This window comes from Rhizopus microsporus (genome assembly GCF_002708625.1).
Source record: "Rhizopus microsporus ATCC 52813 unplaced genomic scaffold scaffold_18, whole genome shotgun sequence".
Taxonomy (NCBI): Eukaryota; Fungi; Mucoromycota; class Mucoromycetes; order Mucorales; family Rhizopodaceae; genus Rhizopus; species Rhizopus microsporus.
Genome location: NW_019671933.1, coordinates 304919 through 324271, shown reverse-complemented (window position 1 = coordinate 324271; position 19353 = coordinate 304919). Strand labels below are relative to the sequence as shown.

The window sequence follows — 19353 nt, the reverse complement described above, 5'->3', positions numbered from 1 at the left end:
TCAGGATGTTGTTCTATCTGTAACACATTTAATTTATTTTCGCTTTCTTTTTCTTTTTCTTTACTTTATTTTTTCCTTCTTCTTTCTGTGTTACTTCTTGGACATTCCTTTTCTTTGCTAATGAGGGCCAATGCCAAGTTAATTGTTAGCTTAATCAAGAGAATAGAAGTGCGAGTAAGGATAAGGTTATGGTTTGAGTATCGATGATTAAAAAAAAATTAGTTACCTATCAATAATACTGGCAAGACAATAGAGAGCTTAGAACAAGATGCACTAACACAACAAACAGGTATATAAAAGAGAAAGAGAGAGATTATTACTTATTGTTATCTTTTTCAAAGTGGCTGCGATTATTGAGTTATCAATTCATAAATTATCTGTCGTCGTGAATCAGCTTGCCCTTGTATTAGAGTTAATATCCAAGGTAAAAAAAACCCCTAAAAATAAAAGGATGTATAAAATCATTAATAGATAATGATCATTAGAACGTTCAACCTTCTACTACCAATGATGCTTATGTCCCACTTGACGTACTCCAATCTCAGCTCTTTGTTATTCGACTTTTATCCGCTTGTTTACAGTATCACTGGACATGGTATAGGAAACACATAGTCAAAGTATCTCAAGAAACAAACACCACCGAAGAAGCAGCAGCAGCAGCAGCAGCTACAGGTGCTTATACCGATGTTGCGCCAGGTGCGCCCAAGGATGTTCTCTCACTAGATCCACCACCACTTGATGAAGCTCTAGTCTCGTTCCTGCTCAATCTAATGGGACGTTTTCTAAACCAGCTACATGTTATTGAAGAACGTAGTGATCAACTATCGATATCAGCAACAGAGCATTCGAACGAGGCTGTAGCTAATGCATCCAAGGTAGATACCCAAACGATGGAATACATACGTGAAGTCTATCATACGTCAGGAAAGGTGCTCTACTATATCAGTTCCAGTAATTGGAATTCATTTTATGCAAAGATAAAAAACGCTGTCAACGCGTTGGCAGCCGCAAACGAAAGCTCTGAACTCAATCCTCCCGAGATTAGAATCCTTTCGTTCGCAAGTCTGACCATCCAAAAGCTACATTCAATCCTGACAGGTAAAACTGTAAGATTGGTAAATGTAACGTGTATTAATCACTTGAATAGAATTCAGTCCGTATTTTTTAAACATGAAAATTCAAGGCAAGTTATTATTCGCAAAGATGCTGAGAATTGCCATCTGGAAATGGATCGAGACGAAACCTTCTCAGTTTGCTGAGATTTGTACGACAAATCGACAGGCTCTAGCAGGGTCGGAAATTCTTTTCGACATGTGTAATATAGCGGCAGATAGCTCGCGTAAGAAGGCAGTCTTGTGGCCACTGCAGACCATTCTGTTGACTTTATCTCCTGATCTTTTGATACAAGCATTTTTGGATGACCGAGGCTTACAAAATCGAAGGGTAAATAAAACATAATGTATAAACATGGCGAGTATTCACTTTTCAGTAGACTGGCTTTCCTCGTCAATTAAGAAAAGCATTGGAATCAGTCAGGACACAGGAAATTGCCGCAACGTGTTACGTTGATTTATACAAGGCTGCATCTTTCATTGCACCTAACGAAGACACAATACTCCGACATATTGCAGAGGACGTGGAAGGTGTATTGTATGAAAAAGTTTGGGATTTTAGCCGTTCATCTGCGGTAGATACACTTTCTTCGAGCTTGGGATACACCGTCAGTCAGAAAAGCCTGGTATCAGATTATTTCTTGGCACAGCTACGGCTCAATCCTACAAAAGCACTCCATACGCTTGTGCCCACCTTATTGGATGATGATGTCCCCACTGTCTTTAAACAGGCATTTGTTAATGCATGTTTGACCATTGCTTCAGAGGAAAAGACGTTACCATGGCATCCAACATTAAAATCAATGTATGAATCGATCTGTACTCCTCTCAGACGCATTTTCATTCATACAGTCAAAGTCGAACTTTGTTCAAAATCTGAAATGTCTAGCGTGACCTCTGGGTCTAAAAAGACAGTGAGCGCCGATAAAAAACTGCAGAACACGACAGGACTAGTTCAAAGCTTATTGAAATTATTTCGAATAGACCCTTATTGCGCATTACTGGTAAATGTTCTTTTTGTTAAACATGAACTGACTTGCTAAATGAAATGTTAGGGAAATGATGACAAGGTGAGGGTAGAGGAAAACACGATGCTGATAACGTCTATAACCAGCTTGATGAAACATCAAGATAAACGTGTACAACGTGCTGCAGTCGACTGCTTAATCCAGTTACACGATCCTTCAATAATTGTCCATTGGGGTCCAACAAATACTATAATGACCAATTTTTGGAAAATTTCTTCTCAAGCGGTCATCTCTATTGCACGCCAAATATTAGATACCACCAGACAGGACGAAGAATCGCTAAGGACTCTTTTAGATTTGCTTGCCAATATTTTAGACTCGAGAAATTCCTTCGTGATTGATGTTTCGGTAAGCCAGGTTTGAAAATTATTTTGTTGTGTGTTGATTTTTTTTTGTTTTCTGTAGGAAACTTCTGCTGCGCAAGAGTTATTCGACGCTCATGATCGGCATCAGACAATGGTTACACTAGAAGTTGCTTTACTGGTATCATTATGTTCACCTCTTCCTGAGATATGCTCCAAAGCAATTAAATGCTTGGGATACATGTGTAAAGAAGCAAAGATTGTAGATGAAGACAATTTGTTCATGGAGTCATCTTCAAGAAATAGTCAAAGCGTTCTTGCGTTCAACTACAATCTTGACATCTATGACGGTCTCTATTCGGAGGAACCGATCATGAAAGGCACACGTAAACAACTATTTGTGGGCAGAAAGGCGCAACAGAAAAGAGTGAGAAAGTATCTGAGAATGATGACAGTACCAACACCAGGCTGTCTTATGGCCTGGGAGGAAGTGTGGAAGAGGTGGAAAATCTTGACGCAGGTGGTTAGTCGTTATGGTATAGATACGCTGAAAGATTTGAACGACAATGTCATCGTATCCTCTACAGCCTCTACCTCCGTCAAAAAGATCGGTGGCCTTGTTAGACATGACAAGCTAAGAGTGGCATCTGTTAAAACACCTGCAGCTACCGCAAGTACCTCACTGACTTCTCCTCAGCCAATCACTCGGATAGAAATAGACGACGAAAAACAAACAGAATGGCAAAATTACACTGGGTTCCTGGCTGCATTAGGAGGAAGTCGGCTGTCAAGCGATGCTGATGATGATAGTCTTCAAGACGATAAAAAAAGCAAGTCTTCTTCGACAGATCGCATAGGATCGCCTGTGAAAGCAACTGTATTAGTCGAGAAATTCATTACAGAAATGATTGAACTTTTAACATCAGAAAATGTGGTTATCCGGGAAGCAGCCAAGGACACTCTCGGCAGTGATCTCTCTCCATCCTTGTATGCCATCCTCTTCCGTCAGCTAGAGACGACAATGAGCACTTGTTTTAGTTCTAACGGGGAGGTACTGTGTGATAGTGCAAACACATTGTTCGTGGAGCAAGCGGTTTTAGTCTTGAAGATGATATTGGATAGATTGACAGACGCAACGGATTGTTTACTCAGTGTTGACTTTAGCACGCTTGTGCTTAGTTTTGCTAATTATATCAACCGGTTGCCACACGACAACTATACAACTATGCGCACTATGATTATGATGTGTCATCTGACAGAAGTGCTGATGATGAAGAAGGAGCAAGTGATCATACGAGACGATGTCCGACTAAGGAATAAGTTGCTCGAAATTATTGTAGAATAGACAAGTGACTTCAACTTGGTACATCCTAATTATAGACTATCCAGCATGCATATACTGATTGTCTTTTCTTTTGTGTAGCGTATTGTAAACAGTCAAACGGTTGAATCGACAAGTTTTCAAAACAAGGAAGTTCAGCGTGATCTCGATCAAGTCTGTTTGAAAGCCATTGTAGCTCTTTTAGACAAACTCCCTTTACAACCATCAGAGCAATTACGTGATACAGACAGAGCACTCAGCAAAAACCGGTTGTTTCAAAAGTACTTTACTTTCTTTACTCAGTTGTTAGATAGATGTCATCGACATGAGGTATGACTTTATATTGAGTGTCGATAAACACTCTCCGCTTACCTATACGTATATGTTAGATTGAAAGTGCTATGACAGGAAACATCATTGGTCCATCCAACTTGCTATCCAAGAACAACTTCTTGGTGAAACCACCAGACACATATTGGGGCCCACTTAAAGAGTCGGCCGTGAATGCGATTTCTAATTTACTAAGTGCAAATGTAGAAGTTGGATTGAAATCAACATTAGCCATGGGTTATCATGAGGATTCGAGAACAAGAACTGCCTTTATGCAAGTTTTGGCTAATATTCTTAATCAGGGAGCTCAGTTTGATACACTGGCAGAAACGATCATGAATGATCGCTATGAGAAATTGGTCGAGGTAAGGTCGTGACATTCACATCATTGCTTTATATACAAACACTCTAGATATAATAGACACTGGTCGAATCAGATATTGAGGTTGCTTTATCCCTTTGTGACGTGTGTCCAGCAGCTGATGCCACTGGTGTAGCAGAGGTCTTGTTGACTGCATTTGACTCGAGAAATAAGATAATGGATCTTTTAAAAGCTGTTATCCAGAAAGAAGTTAACTCTGCTGGTAAGTTTTTTTTTTCTTTTTGTTTTTGTGCATGAGATAAATGAACACTCTCTATCATAGAGCAAGAGTCGACTCTATTCCGTGGAACTAATATGGCGTCCAGAATACTATCTACATTTGCACGAGAAAATTGTGTAGACTACGTCAGAACCACTCTACAGCCTGCATTGGAAAAGATCAATGCGATACCCGACGATGAACTCACCTATGAAATGGACCCATTGAAAGAGACATCCCAGGAAATGATTGCCAGAAACAAACAAAATGTTTGTAGAGTAGCAGAGATTTTATTAGATGCCATCTGCAGTTCTGCAGCGTCTGCTCCTAGGTAAGGTGTAGTTGCCCCAGATAAAGGAAACATGTAGGATGTGACACTTTTGTAGAATATTTCGTCGAGAACTTGCTTATCTTGCAGAAACCGTCAACAAGAGATTCCCAGATGCAGCCAAGACACAAGTAGGAGGCTTTGTATTCTTAAGACTGTTCAATCCTGCCATCTTGACTCCAGAAAACTCTGGTCTTCCCAAGCAAGCAATACCAAGATGCAAAAATGTCCGAAAGATTCTGCTACAGGCAACTCGTTTGATGCAAAATCTAGCCAACAATGTCATGTTTGGTGCCAAAGAGCCACACCTGATCTCACTCAACGATTTCATTACCAATAACCTCTACAGAGTTGCCAGTTTCCTTCGTGAGATATCTACCACTCAGAAAGCGGATAAAGAAGAGATTCGAACTGTGTATATGGACGACTTAGCCTACACAAAGCTTCACAGATACTTGTCTGAAAATCTTGAAAGACTGTCCCGTGAAGCGGCTGGACGTCGTTCTCGCTACACAGATACTCAAAAGATTTTAGAACTCAAACACACGATGGAGAAGTTTTCGAATCTTCTTGGTCAATTGGGACCACCTCCTGACACACCACAAGCAGAAGTGACGATGGTACGAAACTATGCACTTGTCAATAACAATTCACACTATAATGAATTTATGCGTCGAAACAAGCATCGTGACTTGAATGGCATTCGATCGTTGAATATCTTCTACCAAGGTGGTGTTTCTAGAGGTGGACGTCCTATATTTTACCTGATTGCTCGTCATGTTCCTGCAGAGACAATGGATTTTGAACTGCTGATTTATTACATGCTAAGAGTAAAGACGTCAGAAGCTCAATATAGGGTAAAGCATAGCTAACCTTTTTTTTTTATTAGGTTATGGAACCTTGTCTTAGTCAACCCTTTGAGTTGCTGTTTGACCTTTCACGCTTTTCAGAAGGGATTGAGATTCCTATCCATTGGTTGAACCAGTTCTTCCAGCTCATATTTAACGAATTGAATGATTACTTGACGGCGCTGTATTTATATAACCCCAACTTTTATTTGCAGCGATATATTCGTAAATTACCTCGTGTATTGACAAACAAGCTAGTGAAACGTACACGCTTTTCTATTACCATCAATGAACTATCGCAATACATTGCACCGTCCGAGATTCGATTGCCTAAAGAGACATGTAAGAGGAAGAATATCATAGTTTGTAAATGATGTTAACCCTTTTTATTATTAGATGAAATGGAAAAGGAGATTGGAATGACAATCAATAATGCATCCGTCATAAGTACTTACAAGTCCATGATACCTGTACAAGTCAAGATTGGAGCAGAATATTTCCAAGTGACAACGGTAGAGTTCAATACGTTTTATGTATATATATCAGATAACTTATGTCTTATGTAGTTACGCGAGCAAGAAATATTCTGGAGTTTGAATACAATCTTAAATAATGTCTACAGCATGACTGACATTTTGGACATCTATTTACCTCCTTTACCACCTAACAAAAAGACCAACAACGAAGGTGAAATTCATATCACTACTGATAATGGAAAATCAACCATGGTATTAGTGGTTCCTAACCGTGAAGAAGTGTACAAGGTAAGTTTATATTTACATGTTTTTTTGATTATGAAATGTAAACCAATGCTTCTTCAAGTACCTTTTGGCTCGTAAAAAGAATTTCGAGACGCATATCACAGAAGAAGGCAGCGGCATCCGTCCCACAGACGTACCTGGTCGTATCTTAAACATGGCTTTACTTAACCTTGGAAGCGATGATCACAGTTTACGACTGACTGCTTACAGCCTGCTGCATTCTCTTTGTCTTGCCTTTAGATTTAGCGTTGGCAATCAGCTCATGTATGCTAAAGATCTATGTATTCCGTACAACGATGTAGATTTTATCATCAGCATCAGTGAAAGCGTAGCTTCGAGTGAGACACATCTGACACTAGAGTTTTTGAATGAATGTGTTATTGGATTCAATCGATCCAGTGCAGAACCTGTAAGACAGCTTTTGACACTAGAGTATATGGTACCATGGCTGAAGAACCTTGGATTTTTCATATATGGAACAAATGGAAAGGATATCAACAAGATCAAAGATCTGATTCGTTCCTTAATCACCATAACAGCCGAAAAGCCAAAGGTACAAGTTCATGTTTAAAACAAAAAATCACTGCTTCTAATGCGCACTTATTCTAGTTGTACGAACAAATTCAAAGAAAAGTGTGGAAGACGTTGAGTGAAATAGAAGAAGTGCATAATTTGATCATTGATTGTCTTATTCAATACTCTGTCGAGAATGGAGTTGGATCATCTCAAGCAGAGGTTGTAGCTAATACTCTTGTGACGATGAACAACAATAGTATTCGAGGCAAGATCGTCTCTCGCATGCGAAGAGCACTCCAGAGTACGTCTTACAACTGTCGACAGACACTCGTCAGACATTCTGCATGGAATGAAATAGCATGTCTTGCGCGATGCATGGTGACTCTTTCATTTTATTACACAAGTGTTAGCAAACCCTATGTTGCCGAATGCTTTCATATTGTTGCTCTCTTAGTATCCACAGGGCCAACTTTGATACGTTCTTCTATTCATGGCTTTGTTGTCAATGCCATCCATACCCTAGTGACCTCAGAACACGTTCCGGCTCATAACCGCAAGAAGCTCAAGTTCCTCATGGATGATGTAGGGGATGGCAAGTACCGTGTTCATTTTGGATTAAGCAAGTCGTACGCGAATGCTTTTACCATTACGGACGAAACCTTGACAGATGATATAGAGAATATTAGTCTTGCTTCACTTGAAGTCATTGTACAGTTACTGTTGGAAGCAACTACATATGCAGCTCCTACCATAGGTAGTACCAGAAAGTATACGTTTTTTCTTTTTTTTACTAATAATGCATATAGACGTCGCGAATGCTTGGCGCGCTCGCTGGATGAGTTTAGCTACCAGTATGACGTTCCAATTCAATCCCGCGCTACAGCCTCGATCATTCGTTATCCTTGGTTGCCTTGCACAGGACGAAATTGATGACGATCTCTTGTTCCAGATATTGGTCGTACTTCGTAATGAGCTTGCACGATTTGATGAAGGCAACCCACAGCTGGTTATTAGCATACTCATGTGTCTTCGAAATATCATTGACAACCTATCTGCTGGCTCAAGGTACCTAAAGCCCATGTTTTGGCTCGCGGTTGCTCTCATTCAGATGAATCATACAGTCATATTCCCTTATGCTGTCAAGTTATTACATGCAGTACTACGTACGATGGATGCGCACAAGTACTTTGACCATCGATCGGTTGAAGATGTCTTGATGGAGGCGCGTGGACCGTTCTCAAGTGTCCTCTTGGACATTGACGCTGCATCTGGTCTCAGCTTTGACACTCAGTTCTCGTTTGCCATCGCAGGTGCACTGCTCAAGGGCTACCGCTTCTCGGATGCCAGAGAAATGATCTTTATGTGCCTGACGACATTCCTAGAGACAGAAACAAAGATCGGCTTTACACCCAACCGAATCGACGCTCGTTGCCTTGGGTACCTTGCTGGTTTACTACCGTTTGCGGCTAAAAATGACGCGCTTCGAGAGTTGTTGACGCTGGCTGGTATCATTGATATTGACATTGACGCGCAAACTTCGCCTTCAGATGTATATGCTGTCATATGGCGCGCTATAGATATCCCCAATAACACCACAGGTATCCTCTTGGTATCCTTTTTGGTTGGCATGCTCAGTCTTGCCGAGAATGAAGCAGAAAGACTGTTCCTGTACGGATTCCTTTCGAGAGCGGCTGTGTCTACACCAGAGGTGTTTGCCCTTGTCTATGAATCACTCATACCCAAGATGAACTCGATTGTTGTATCAAGTGAAAATGTAGCACTGATCGAAGCAGTTAAGGAGATTCTTATTACAGCATGTTCCGAACCGGCATTCAACTCTATGGAAAGAATGAATCATCAAAAGCTTTACTTAGAAAGTATAGGATTTGATGCCTTTGGAGAAGTCAATTTTGGAAGTATGAATACATCAACAGCCATAAGCGCAAGATTAACTAGTGAACTTTTACGAATGATATGTGAATAGTCCATAACACTGTTTTATAGCCCCTCCCCCTTCCCTTTCTTTATTTCTGACTTTTTTTTGTTGTAATTTATGCCCTTTTTTTATATAATGACTCAATTTTCTTTTTTTCTTTATAATAAATCACAATAATAATAATAATAATATAGAAAAAAAATGGTAATTATATAAAAGAGAAAGACTTTACAATGAATTAACATATTTAAAAGAGTAAAAAGAGACCAAAGAATATTCACCCAAAAATAGCCAATGCCATAATCACTTCAGTTGAGATTCCATTATTACCTGCAGACATTCGCAACACGTTCACTAGACCAGACACAATTAGATTATATATACCTAAAGAAGAAGAAAGAGACAGTGAAGAAGAAAAAGAAGAAGAAGAAGCATTAAACAAGTTGAGACAGAAATATAAGAAAAAGAGAATTAAAAAGGTGATTAGAAAAATAAGGAATTCTGTAGGTGGAATACGATTCACTGTGGTTTGGGAAAATGATGAAGAAGAGGTATATTAAATAGAATTTCGCCCCTGTTGAATACTGACTCACATTTAAAAAAAAAAAGACGATACATCCAGAGTATCTGCATGATCATCCAGATTGGGATATCATTGAAGAGTTTGAGCATAAAGTGACACAGAGACATGAAAACAGTCCTGCTGGACAATTGGATACATACGACGTGATGGAACTGAATTGAGTAAGTATGTAAAAGGTTTTATTTAAGCTCTCCTAAATAATAATAAAAAATGTACAAAAAGGATATAAGAAATCAAAGAGAAAAAAAAAAAGGAGGGAAGGGAGGTGAATCGTAAACACAAATTTACAGAAATGTATATATGATTAATAAAGTATATAATGCCAATGTATCTTATGCATGATGGTGATGGTGATGATGATAATGACGATGTTCTTCTTCCAATTGCTCCTCAGAAGACTCTACACCACCACCACCCGCTGCTATCCTTCTTGCCTCATTTGCTCTGCGTAGTCTTTCCTTTTTTCGTCTGTAATAACCATTCTTTTTCTTTGCATCTTCAAATCCACGACAAAAGATATCAAATTGACAAAAGAAGCATATCCAATCATCAGAAAGAGGATTCTCAAATAATGTAATGTCAGACGACAGGAACCCTCCTGGTGAAGCTTCCTCTGGTTTCTTGCTTTTTGATTTCTTATTCTTTTTGTTTGATTTACTATTGGAAGTAGCTGTCTTCTTTTTACTTTCGCCTTCTTGCTTAATCTTGGCTTTGGCCGTAGTTGTGCTTGTGCTATTATTTGTTGTCGTGTTGGTTGGTTGACTGATAGAAGGCCGTTTTATAGCAGCAGAGGGTGCTTTAGCATTCAAGATCTTTTTAGTTTCTAATCCTTTTATAGGCTTGCCCGAAGTGGCATGTTGGCCAAAAGTTGGTATAGTGGTTGACGTAGTGGTATTCGTACTAGGATCATTGGATGTAGCAGTAGACATAGGCTGATCTGGTGCAATAAAAGGGGTTGTTGTTGGTTTATGGGTATTCTGAATCATCTTTTTTGTTTCATTACTGCTATTACTACTACTATTATTATTGTTATTAAGATCTGGATTGAATTGAAAGTTGAAATTGGCGAAATCAAACACTTTTGGAGGATTGTATTTCGTAAAGACTTCCATCTTTGGTGGTGACTTGAACACGGGATTATTTGAAGTGATTTCTTTTCGTTTGCCAATCATGGTTACCTCATCGTTCAATAGTGTCGTGTGTACCCTTTCCATGCTCTTTATCTTTTTTGACATGTTTGGTCTATCCTTTCTATTGTGAGTACTATCTACAGCACTGCCTACATTGGACGAATCCTGTTGTTGCTGCTGAGACTGTTGTTGCGTTTGTTGAACTTGTCCTTGATATTGTTGTTGTTGTTGCTGCTGCTGTTGTTGTTGTAACAAGTTACGACTGGCATCTGTAAGAAAGGATACCTTGGGCATAGGTTTATCAGATGAAAAGGTAAAAGGGGAAGAAGGTAGGCTTGGTATAGGTGAAGATAAAGCTGAAGATCCATTACTGCTTATTCCTGACGTTGAATCAAGATTGCGTCTTAGTTTACGTTTTGGCAGCGGCAAGATCTTTCTATTCTTAATCACATCATATTTGAATTGATTATTATTATTATTATTATTATTATCATGTTGTAGTTCATCCTCATCCTCATCCTCATCTTCTTCATCGTTAATAATAACTGGTGGTGGTGGTGGAACTAGGTATTGCTGTCGAGGTATATAGGTACCATTGTTGTTGGCTGTAGGAAATGAGAATTGAAATTCAGAAGAAGGTACATAATCGTTTGTTTGATTAATAATAGGCTCATCTTCAGATATTTTATGGTGATGAAGCATTGTGATTATTTCGTCTATTTCTGCATTTTGCTTGGCTAGTTTCTCTAACTGGTGCCTGTTGTTATTGAATATCGGCTTGGGTGGTTCAGCAAACTTGATTCTCGCCTTTGATTTGGTATCAGTGCCCTTGGTTTCCCTTGGCCTAATTCTTGGTGAACGTATCATTCTTGCTTTACTATCACTTATACTGTTGTTGGTAGTTGTATTTGCTAATTGAAACAGATGATAACTTGACCAAGGTCTTTTAGGGATTATCTTTGATGCAATACCTATAAAAATATAAAAGTTATAAAGTTATTATTAAACCACTTTATTTTAACCAATACCAACTGAATTATTAGCATTTCTATTTGATTTAAAAGAATTCTCTTTTAATGAACTTGTTGTTTCAACAACAGATGAAGACATGGCCACCGTCTCATCTGAGGGGGCTTCAGCGGTATTCATAATTGGAAAGAATGAATCAGTCGGAGACTGAGTGACGTCGTCTTGAGCGTGATCATTTATATTCTTCAGGTCAAATTTCTTGCTTCTTGCTCTTTTATCCTGTGTTTGTTCTTCTTCATCCTCTGTGTTCTTTGTGGTTTCTACGCTTGTTGATTGACCCATTGTAAAAATAAGGAATTAAAAAAGATGATATATTCCTCGTTGCGCGCGTTTTATAATAAAAACCAAGAATGAATTATAATGAAGACTGATACAAGTATTTTTGGTATAGAAAAAAAAAAGAGAGAGAGAAAAGGGAAAGAAAAAAGAGAGAAATAAATATGCAAAAAGAAAAAAGTCAAAAATTAAATCAAATCTGTTGCTACGACAGCATTTTGTTGTGAATGTCCGCAGTTCTTTTGATCTCTTCAGTATGTACACTTGTCTATATGTGATCAAAAGAACAAAGAGGGAGAAAGAGAGAGAGAGAGAGAGAAACAAGAGTATATACAGACATAAACCTTTGATCTGATAAATTACGCGTGCGAAATAAATATGAACTTATCTATACTTTGTCTAAAGCAAGCTATAAACGTAAAGACGTGCAAACTTTAACGTCTATTTGTTATTAATCTAACATAATCAATCATCAAAAAAAAAAGAGGGGAAACTCATTTTATTTGCTGCAGTGAAATCATAGTCACGTTCACTCTTTTTCCTTTTTCTTCTCTACATTATGGTAAATAATGACGAGTGAAGACATGTGGTCATTGTTGACACATTCATATAGGATCGTTTTAATATCAATAGTCAAATTGAACATTGTAACTAAAATAGACTATAACTACACACACATCAACTAATCTCTTTATAAAAGTACAATCAAAATATGTTGGAACTGGACATGCTGATACCAACAAATAGTAAAAAAAAAAAAAAAAAAAGAGAGAGATTATAATAATAACAATAATAACAATGATATTAGTGAATGGTTAACAAATCAACACAGAGATTCATTAGCATCTTTTGTTGGACATAATTCTTTACTTTCATACTTCTCAGTTGCTGAAAATGAAACCAAGGCAAGAGTAAAGAATAATCTTTTGGAGGTATAGATTTCATATTGGTATATTCTTTTTCCTAAATTATTCTATAGAAAATGCTTCAACCCTGTGGACCTCCGCCAGTAAAGGAAGAGCAGTAATGGAGTTGCAGATGTGTAAATAAAGATAATCAGATAACCTCTCATTAAAGAAATTTATGCAAAAATGATCTATTCATTCTCTGATAAGCTATGGGATTGTAAATGAGTAATGGTTATAACTTATCTGAATAATATATAATTAAGCAATACCTCTTGTAATTGACTATTACGCTCTTCACCAAATTCAATACCGCATCCGGCTAGTATTAAAGTCGATGATAGAAATAGGGTCAAGCTTCGCGGTAAGAATGATGAGTGGTTCAGCTGGAGACGGGCGTCGCCTTCAATAAAGAAGCCCGCAAAGGGAAGATATGTTTATAGTTGTTCAGATGGTAGTCATACTGAAAGATAGCACTAAGCAGCATACAACGGTGGGAAACCTGACATTTTTTGCCCATATCAAAGTATGATTCATATGAGCAGAATCAATAAGGTTCATTAACAAAGAAGTGCTTGTCCTGTTTGTTTTCTTAGAAAATTTTCAAAGTTGTCATGTAGGCAAACGTTTAAATACGGTAAAATACAGAAATTTTTGGCCCAAGAGCAAAAGCATCATTTACCACCAGCAGCTTCTTGAAGTTCCCTAGAGAAGTGAATGATGAAAGGTCTTCCAGAGACTCAGGATATCGTAGGTGTGCTATTTCGAAAAACGCATAGATGCCCTTGCCTGTTAATCGGAACATATAGAAACTATGGTCATATCTTCTCTTTGTGGGCTTTATCGCGAACAATTTCCATTTCCAGTTGAACCACTCATCATTCTTACCGCGAAGCTTGACCCTATTTCTATCATCGACTTTAATACTAGCCGAATGCGGTATTGAATTTGGTAAAGAGTGTAATAGTCAAATGATAGTTCTGATATGGGAACATTTATTACCATGTGATTCAACTACTGTAGCTTGTCAAGATATAATGGGAACATGACCTGTTTGAGTATTGTTTCAACTACACGATTTCATTTTATCCATTTTAATTCCCTTGGGTCAATAACTATATCCTTTATATCCAAAACATCGCTTCTTTGCTTTCTCTTTTTATTGGCTAAAGCTGCAGGTCTCAGACTGTACTCAAGATTGTCTGTGTACTTTGGAAAACTCTCGTGACTTCCGCTAAACCTTTCTCTTTGGCTAGGTCACACGCCTTATTTTTATACAAACATGAAAGATGCAGATGCCTTGTAAAGTCTAGTTTTCCCTCCTTATTTTGCGCTATTTCTACTGAAACTGAGCCCTTTTTCTTGAGACAGATTACAATATTCTCACATACATTATACTTATTTGCCACCCCCTTTTTTTCATTTTTGAAACTCCCTTTTAAACATTGAAACCTTTTTTCCCTTTTTTTGTACCTCTCTTTTTTCTTCCTTTCTCTCTGTAAACATAGTTTAACAAAAGAGAGCAAGTTGACATGTCGGGAAATAATATTAAAGTTGTCTGTCGTTTCCGTCCTCAGAATGCTCTTGAAGTAAGAGAAGGTGGTGTCCCAATTATTGAGATTGACGAAGAGGGAACTCAAGTAACCATAAAGGTAAATAAATAAAATATGTATTAAAAACAACAATAATCTCATATATGTTTTAGGGTGAAACTACGTCTAGTTTTGCTTTTGATAAAGTATTTGGCATGAATACACCCCAACAGGATGTATTTGAATATTCTATCAAAAGCATAGTAGATGGTAACATGAACAACTTGTTATAACTATCAAGTTCTAATCCCCATTCATTAGATGTCACTGCTGGTTATAACGGTACTGTCTTTGCTTATGGTCAAACAGGTTCTGGTAAAACATTCACAATGATGGTAAGATAAAGCTTAACTTTATTTGTTTATAGCTAATATCAAAATCAATAGGGTGCAGATATCGATAATCCCCAAACAAAGGGTATTATCCCACGTATTGTCGAACAAATATTCGCAAGTATCAATGATGCACCAAGTAATTTGGAATTCACTGTCAAAGTTTCTTATATGGAAATTTATATGGAAAAAGTTCGTGATTTATTTAATCGTAAGAAAAGCAACCACAAGCATTAGGCTATGTAGATAACCTCATCTTTTTTTTATTAGCATCCAATGACAACTTGGCTATCCATGAGGATAAGACGCGTGGTGTTTACGTAAAAGATTTATATGAGATTTATGTAGCAAACAAAGATGAAGTATATCAAGCCATGAAAAATGGTAGTGCAAACCGTATGGTTGCTTATACACGTATGGTATCAACATGACAGCACTGCGTACTGTTAACTAATATACTCTTGTAGACATGAACGCTGAAAGCTCTCGATCTCATTCTATTGTCGTGATTACCATCACACAAAAGAACTTGGATACAGGTGCTGCAAAGAGCGGTAAGCTCTATTTGGTTGATTTGGCCGGTTCCGAAAAAGTAGGCAAGACAGGTGCATCCGGTCAGACATTGGAAGAAGCTAAAAAGATTAATAAATCTCTGACTGCCCTGGGTATGGTCATTAATTCCTTAACAGATGGAAAGGTATGCAGCATATATAAATCTGCAGTCGAATGTGTAACTCATACGATTGCGATGCACAGTCCAGCCATATTCCCTACCGTGACTCTAAGTTGACACGTATCCTCCAAGAATCTTTGGGTGGTAACTCTCGCACAACCTTGATCATCAACTGTTCGCCTTCCTCTTTTAATGAAGCCGAAACAGTGTCTACCTTAAGATTTGGTATGCGTGCAAAGACAATCAAGAACAAGGCCAAGGTCAATGCTGACCTATCACCTGCCGAACTAAAGGCTCTGCTCAAAAAGGCCAAGACAGAAACAATGACTTTCCAAACTTATATTGCCGCTTTAGAGGGTGAGGTAAACGTCTGGCGTACTGGTAATACTCTGCCAGAAGAAAAATGGGTATCTTTAGATAAAATTAATAAGGGCGATTATTCTGCATTGCCTCCTGCATCCGGTTTTAAACCTTCCACTCCAGTTGATGATGCATCTCGGCCCACAACTCCTTCAGTTGTTTTGGAGAAAGATGAACGTGAAGAACTCTTGAAGCGTGAAAATGAATTGATGGATCAAATTGCTGAAAAGGAAACTGAACTTGCCAATCGCGAAAAGCTGCTGGACTCATTGAAAGAGGAAGTCAATTATTACAAAGAGCATGAAGCTCTTATTACCAAAGAAAACCAGCAGATGTCTAATGAACTGAGTGAATTGAAGTTACAGCTTCAGAAGATATCATTTGAAAGCCGAGAAAATGCTATCAACGTTGATTCTTTGAAGGAAGCCAATCAAGAGCTTTTGAATGAACTTGAAGAGCTTCGAAGAAATCTGCAAGAAGTCCGTATGGCTTATAAAGACAGCACTGATAATGATAAAGAAAAGAAGAAGGCAGATCTGATAGCACAAATGATGAACAAGTGGGATCCCTCGGTAAATAAAAGGCGCCCTTTCAGGTTGCATAGCCTAACACATTGTAGGGTGAGATCAACCAAAAAGAACGTCAAATTCGTGAATCAGTCAACAAGCTTGAGGCTGAGGGAAGCTTGCCTCTAACTGTAGAGGAAGCAGCTGCCCTTCGTCGTGATCTTGCTGACTCTCAAATATTGTTGGAACAGCACACAAAAGCTATCGATACCCTTCAAGATGAAAAACAAGTACTTGAAAAGAAGAAGGTTGAGCTTGATGAACGCTTGAAGAAACTTGAACAGGAATATGAAGAATTACTGGACAAAACAATTGCAGAAGAAGAGGCTACTGCTAAAAAGAATGCAGACATTGAAGTGGCTATCTCTGCTGTCAAGGTAAAGATGCACCTTAAAAACTAAACAAAAGACTCATCATTATGTACAGACTAAATTGGAAAGTCAGTATGCTTCAAAGAAGGAACTTCAGCAAGAAGAAATAGAAAAACTAAAGAAAGAAATTAACTCAAAGGGAGACAACATCAACAATCTTTCACAAGCATTGCAATCTTTGAAAGAAGCTACTGACAGCCTTCAAAAAACACTTGCTGAGCAAACTCCTACTGCATCCACCGCCTACTCTGAACGTGAGCAAGAGATTGAGCGTATGCGGAAAGCCATGGCCAAGGACTTGGCTGATTTTGAATCCATGAAAAAAGCACTCATGCGCGACTTACAGCTTCGCTGTGAGAAGGTGGTAGAATTGGAAATGTCTCTGGACGAAACACGAGAACAGTACAACAATGTGTTGAGAGCAAGTAATAATAAAGCTCAGCAACAAAAGATGGCTATCTTGGAACGTAATCTCGAGCAGTTGAAGAACGTTCAAAAACAGGTAATTGTTCATAAAGAGAATAGTTTCATCTTTTTCTAAATCTATATAGCTTGTCGAGCAAAATTCTTCACTAAAGAAAGAAGTTGGAGTTGCCGAGCGTAAATTGATTGCACGCAATGATCGAATTCTAAGCCTTGAGCAATTGCTACAAGACGCCCAAGAGAAACTGATCAACCAAAATCACAAGTTCGAAGGACAACTGAGAGCTGCAAGGGAACGACTTCAGCAAGCTTCACAACAGAAACAGCAAGCTGGTCAAATAATAAGCAGTGGACGCGTAGCCAAGCCCATTCGTGGTGGAGGCGCTGGTGCTGTAGTTCATCAAGACGAAACTGCCCCTGCTTCGCCTACAGAGAAAAACAAGCGTACTTCTTGGATTTCCGGTATTATTGGTTCGAGATAAATGGATACCCCTCTCTTTCTTTATACAAACTTTCTATATACATATACATATATCTAAATAGTACATTAAAGATCCTCTCTTTCTCTTTGTGTTTATTGAAAGCATTCTTTATTACTGCAATTATAAAAGAAAACAAAAGTTTAACGGCTCTGGCGGTGGTCAATTAATGCATCGTCAATGATATCTTTCAGACCATCAACCAACTCTGGCCAATCGCCCAAGACCTCCATAACATTATTTAACCATAGGTAATCATCAGGTTGTTGTCTTCGCGTTGTACATATAAGCTGAGTCAAATGATCGCTCTCTTCATCTTCTTCATTATCTGAGCAAGTTTGTACTCGAGGCTCATCCAAATCTATTACTGGGCTTGCAGGCATTCCACCCTCCAGGATCGAATTTCTACGTACATTTGCCGAAAATTGACGTGAGGAGGGTGCAAGTGATAAGATTTGTTTAGCCTTACGGAAAAAGGCAGGGTAAACATTGGGTAAGCTAGTCTGCACATCAGGATAGTCTCGTACTCGGACCAAACCCATGTTATTCCTCGTTCGGTCTTTAAAGGTAGGCTGACGACTGCTATCATGGCTGATTCGCTGTAAATTCGCCTCACTGTTATAATCATCATCATCTTCGTCATTGTCCAGCAATTCACTGAGATGGTCACTTTCGTTGCCACTTTCAACTTCTGCTTCTTCAACTTCATCAATCTTTGATTCCACAAATGTCGGATGAGGCTCAGATTGAAAAGCATGATAGGAAGAACGTCTGCGTCTAGGCTGCTGTTGTCCGACAGGCGTCGTTTGCTGATAAAACTGTTCTTCGTCCGTAAACATTCCTTCTGGGACCTCAGGAGCTTCTTCTTCAATAATACTATCCTCTTCTGGCCAATCAAGATCAAAGCTTCTTGCTGAGAGCCTTCGGCTTCTACGACGACTTGTATTTGAGGACGCGGTGCTACTGGAAGTACTCATTTTATAATGAAACGGTGGTGAGATTGTTTCAGGTGTATCTTCTGTATATCCCACAATTTCTTTAAATTTTGATAAAAATATCGAATTATGCGCAAGGTAGTGACTGATACACGTAAGCCATGCACGGTCCGGCAGCTTCTCTCTAGGCTTATAAAGTATCTCTTGAAATCGTTGCCAAGCGTGTTCGCCTTGTGTCTCAGTGATGTAATGCTGTATGGCGTCGTAAAACTGACGGTTACGCGAAACCAGCTGTACCATTTCTGTTGGTCTGTCTAATAGAGCAACAAGAATGTCAGATGGAACAGCTTGACCGTGTATGTCTACTGAAGGTGAAGAGAGGGACGAAATGGATAACTTTCTTGCAAAGCTTTCGGTTAATACATCTTGATTTTCCTTAACCGTGGGAAGCTCTGAGTGGGAGTTATTAACATACATTGTTGAAAAAAAAGAAAAGAAAAAAGAAAAAGAAAAAGACGCCTGTGGGAATTGAAAAAAATCACCTTATGAAGTCATTTCTGCCAAATTATAGTTCATGCAGTGAAATTCATTGGATAAAATGAACCTCAGCAGAGTTTCTATTTGAGGATCTAAATT

At 38.5% G+C, this 19353-nt stretch overlaps 6 protein-coding genes across 6 annotated transcripts; 4 read left to right on the top strand and 2 right to left on the bottom strand.

Moving 5' to 3' along the window:
• Positions 1-5: 5 nt before the first annotated feature.
• RHIMIDRAFT_263560 (uncharacterized protein) lies at positions 6-9253 on the top strand (the record flags this gene model as incomplete). The annotated part of the gene is made up of 21 exons (XM_023611682.1): positions 6-10; positions 126-174; positions 223-289; positions 342-424; positions 486-1098; positions 1148-1443; positions 1493-2116; positions 2168-2488; positions 2546-3762; positions 3793-3805; positions 3866-4093; positions 4153-4458; positions 4515-4677; positions 4738-5005; positions 5061-5832; positions 5892-6192; positions 6247-6362; positions 6417-6614; positions 6673-7164; positions 7221-7881; positions 7934-9253. The coding sequence occupies 21 exons, from the start codon at positions 6-8 to the stop codon at positions 9109-9111; spliced, it is 7971 nt and encodes a 2656-aa protein (XP_023463046.1). The 3' UTR covers positions 9112-9253.
• RHIMIDRAFT_263553 (uncharacterized protein) lies at positions 9236-9652 on the top strand. The gene is made up of 2 exons (XM_023611681.1): positions 9236-9267; positions 9318-9652. The coding sequence occupies exons 1-2, from the start codon at positions 9265-9267 to the stop codon at positions 9621-9623; spliced, it is 309 nt and encodes a 102-aa protein (XP_023463045.1). The 5' UTR covers positions 9236-9264; the 3' UTR covers positions 9624-9652.
• Positions 9653-9978: 326 nt separating this feature from the next.
• RHIMIDRAFT_240842 (uncharacterized protein) lies at positions 9979-12087 on the bottom strand (the record flags this gene model as incomplete). Its single annotated transcript, XM_023609461.1, has 2 exons — positions 9979-11747; positions 11805-12087. The coding sequence occupies 2 exons, from the start codon at positions 12085-12087 to the stop codon at positions 9979-9981; spliced, it is 2052 nt and encodes a 683-aa protein (XP_023463044.1).
• A 536-nt stretch (positions 12088-12623) lies between these two features.
• RHIMIDRAFT_50780 (splicing factor 3B subunit 5/RDS3 complex subunit 10) lies at positions 12624-13312 on the top strand. Its single transcript, XM_023615342.1, has 5 exons — positions 12624-12643; positions 12695-12728; positions 12782-12827; positions 12890-13013; positions 13061-13312. Exons 1-5 carry the CDS (start codon positions 12641-12643, stop codon positions 13106-13108), a joined length of 255 nt encoding a protein of 84 aa, XP_023463043.1. The 5' UTR covers positions 12624-12640; the 3' UTR covers positions 13109-13312.
• A 1206-nt stretch (positions 13313-14518) lies between these two features.
• Positions 14519-17785, top strand: RHIMIDRAFT_285907 (kinesin heavy chain; the record flags this gene model as incomplete). The annotated part of the gene is made up of 10 exons (XM_023613324.1): positions 14519-14638; positions 14692-14788; positions 14840-14913; positions 14965-15121; positions 15181-15324; positions 15378-15607; positions 15667-16515; positions 16563-16886; positions 16936-17382; positions 17432-17785. The coding sequence occupies 10 exons, from the start codon at positions 14519-14521 to the stop codon at positions 17783-17785; spliced, it is 2796 nt and encodes a 931-aa protein (XP_023463042.1).
• A 140-nt stretch (positions 17786-17925) lies between these two features.
• Positions 17926-19194, bottom strand: RHIMIDRAFT_246294 (uncharacterized protein; the record flags this gene model as incomplete). Its single annotated transcript, XM_023610295.1, has 1 exon — positions 17926-19194. One exon carries the CDS (start codon positions 19192-19194, stop codon positions 17926-17928), a length of 1269 nt encoding a protein of 422 aa, XP_023463041.1.
• Positions 19195-19353: the final 159 nt, after the last annotated feature.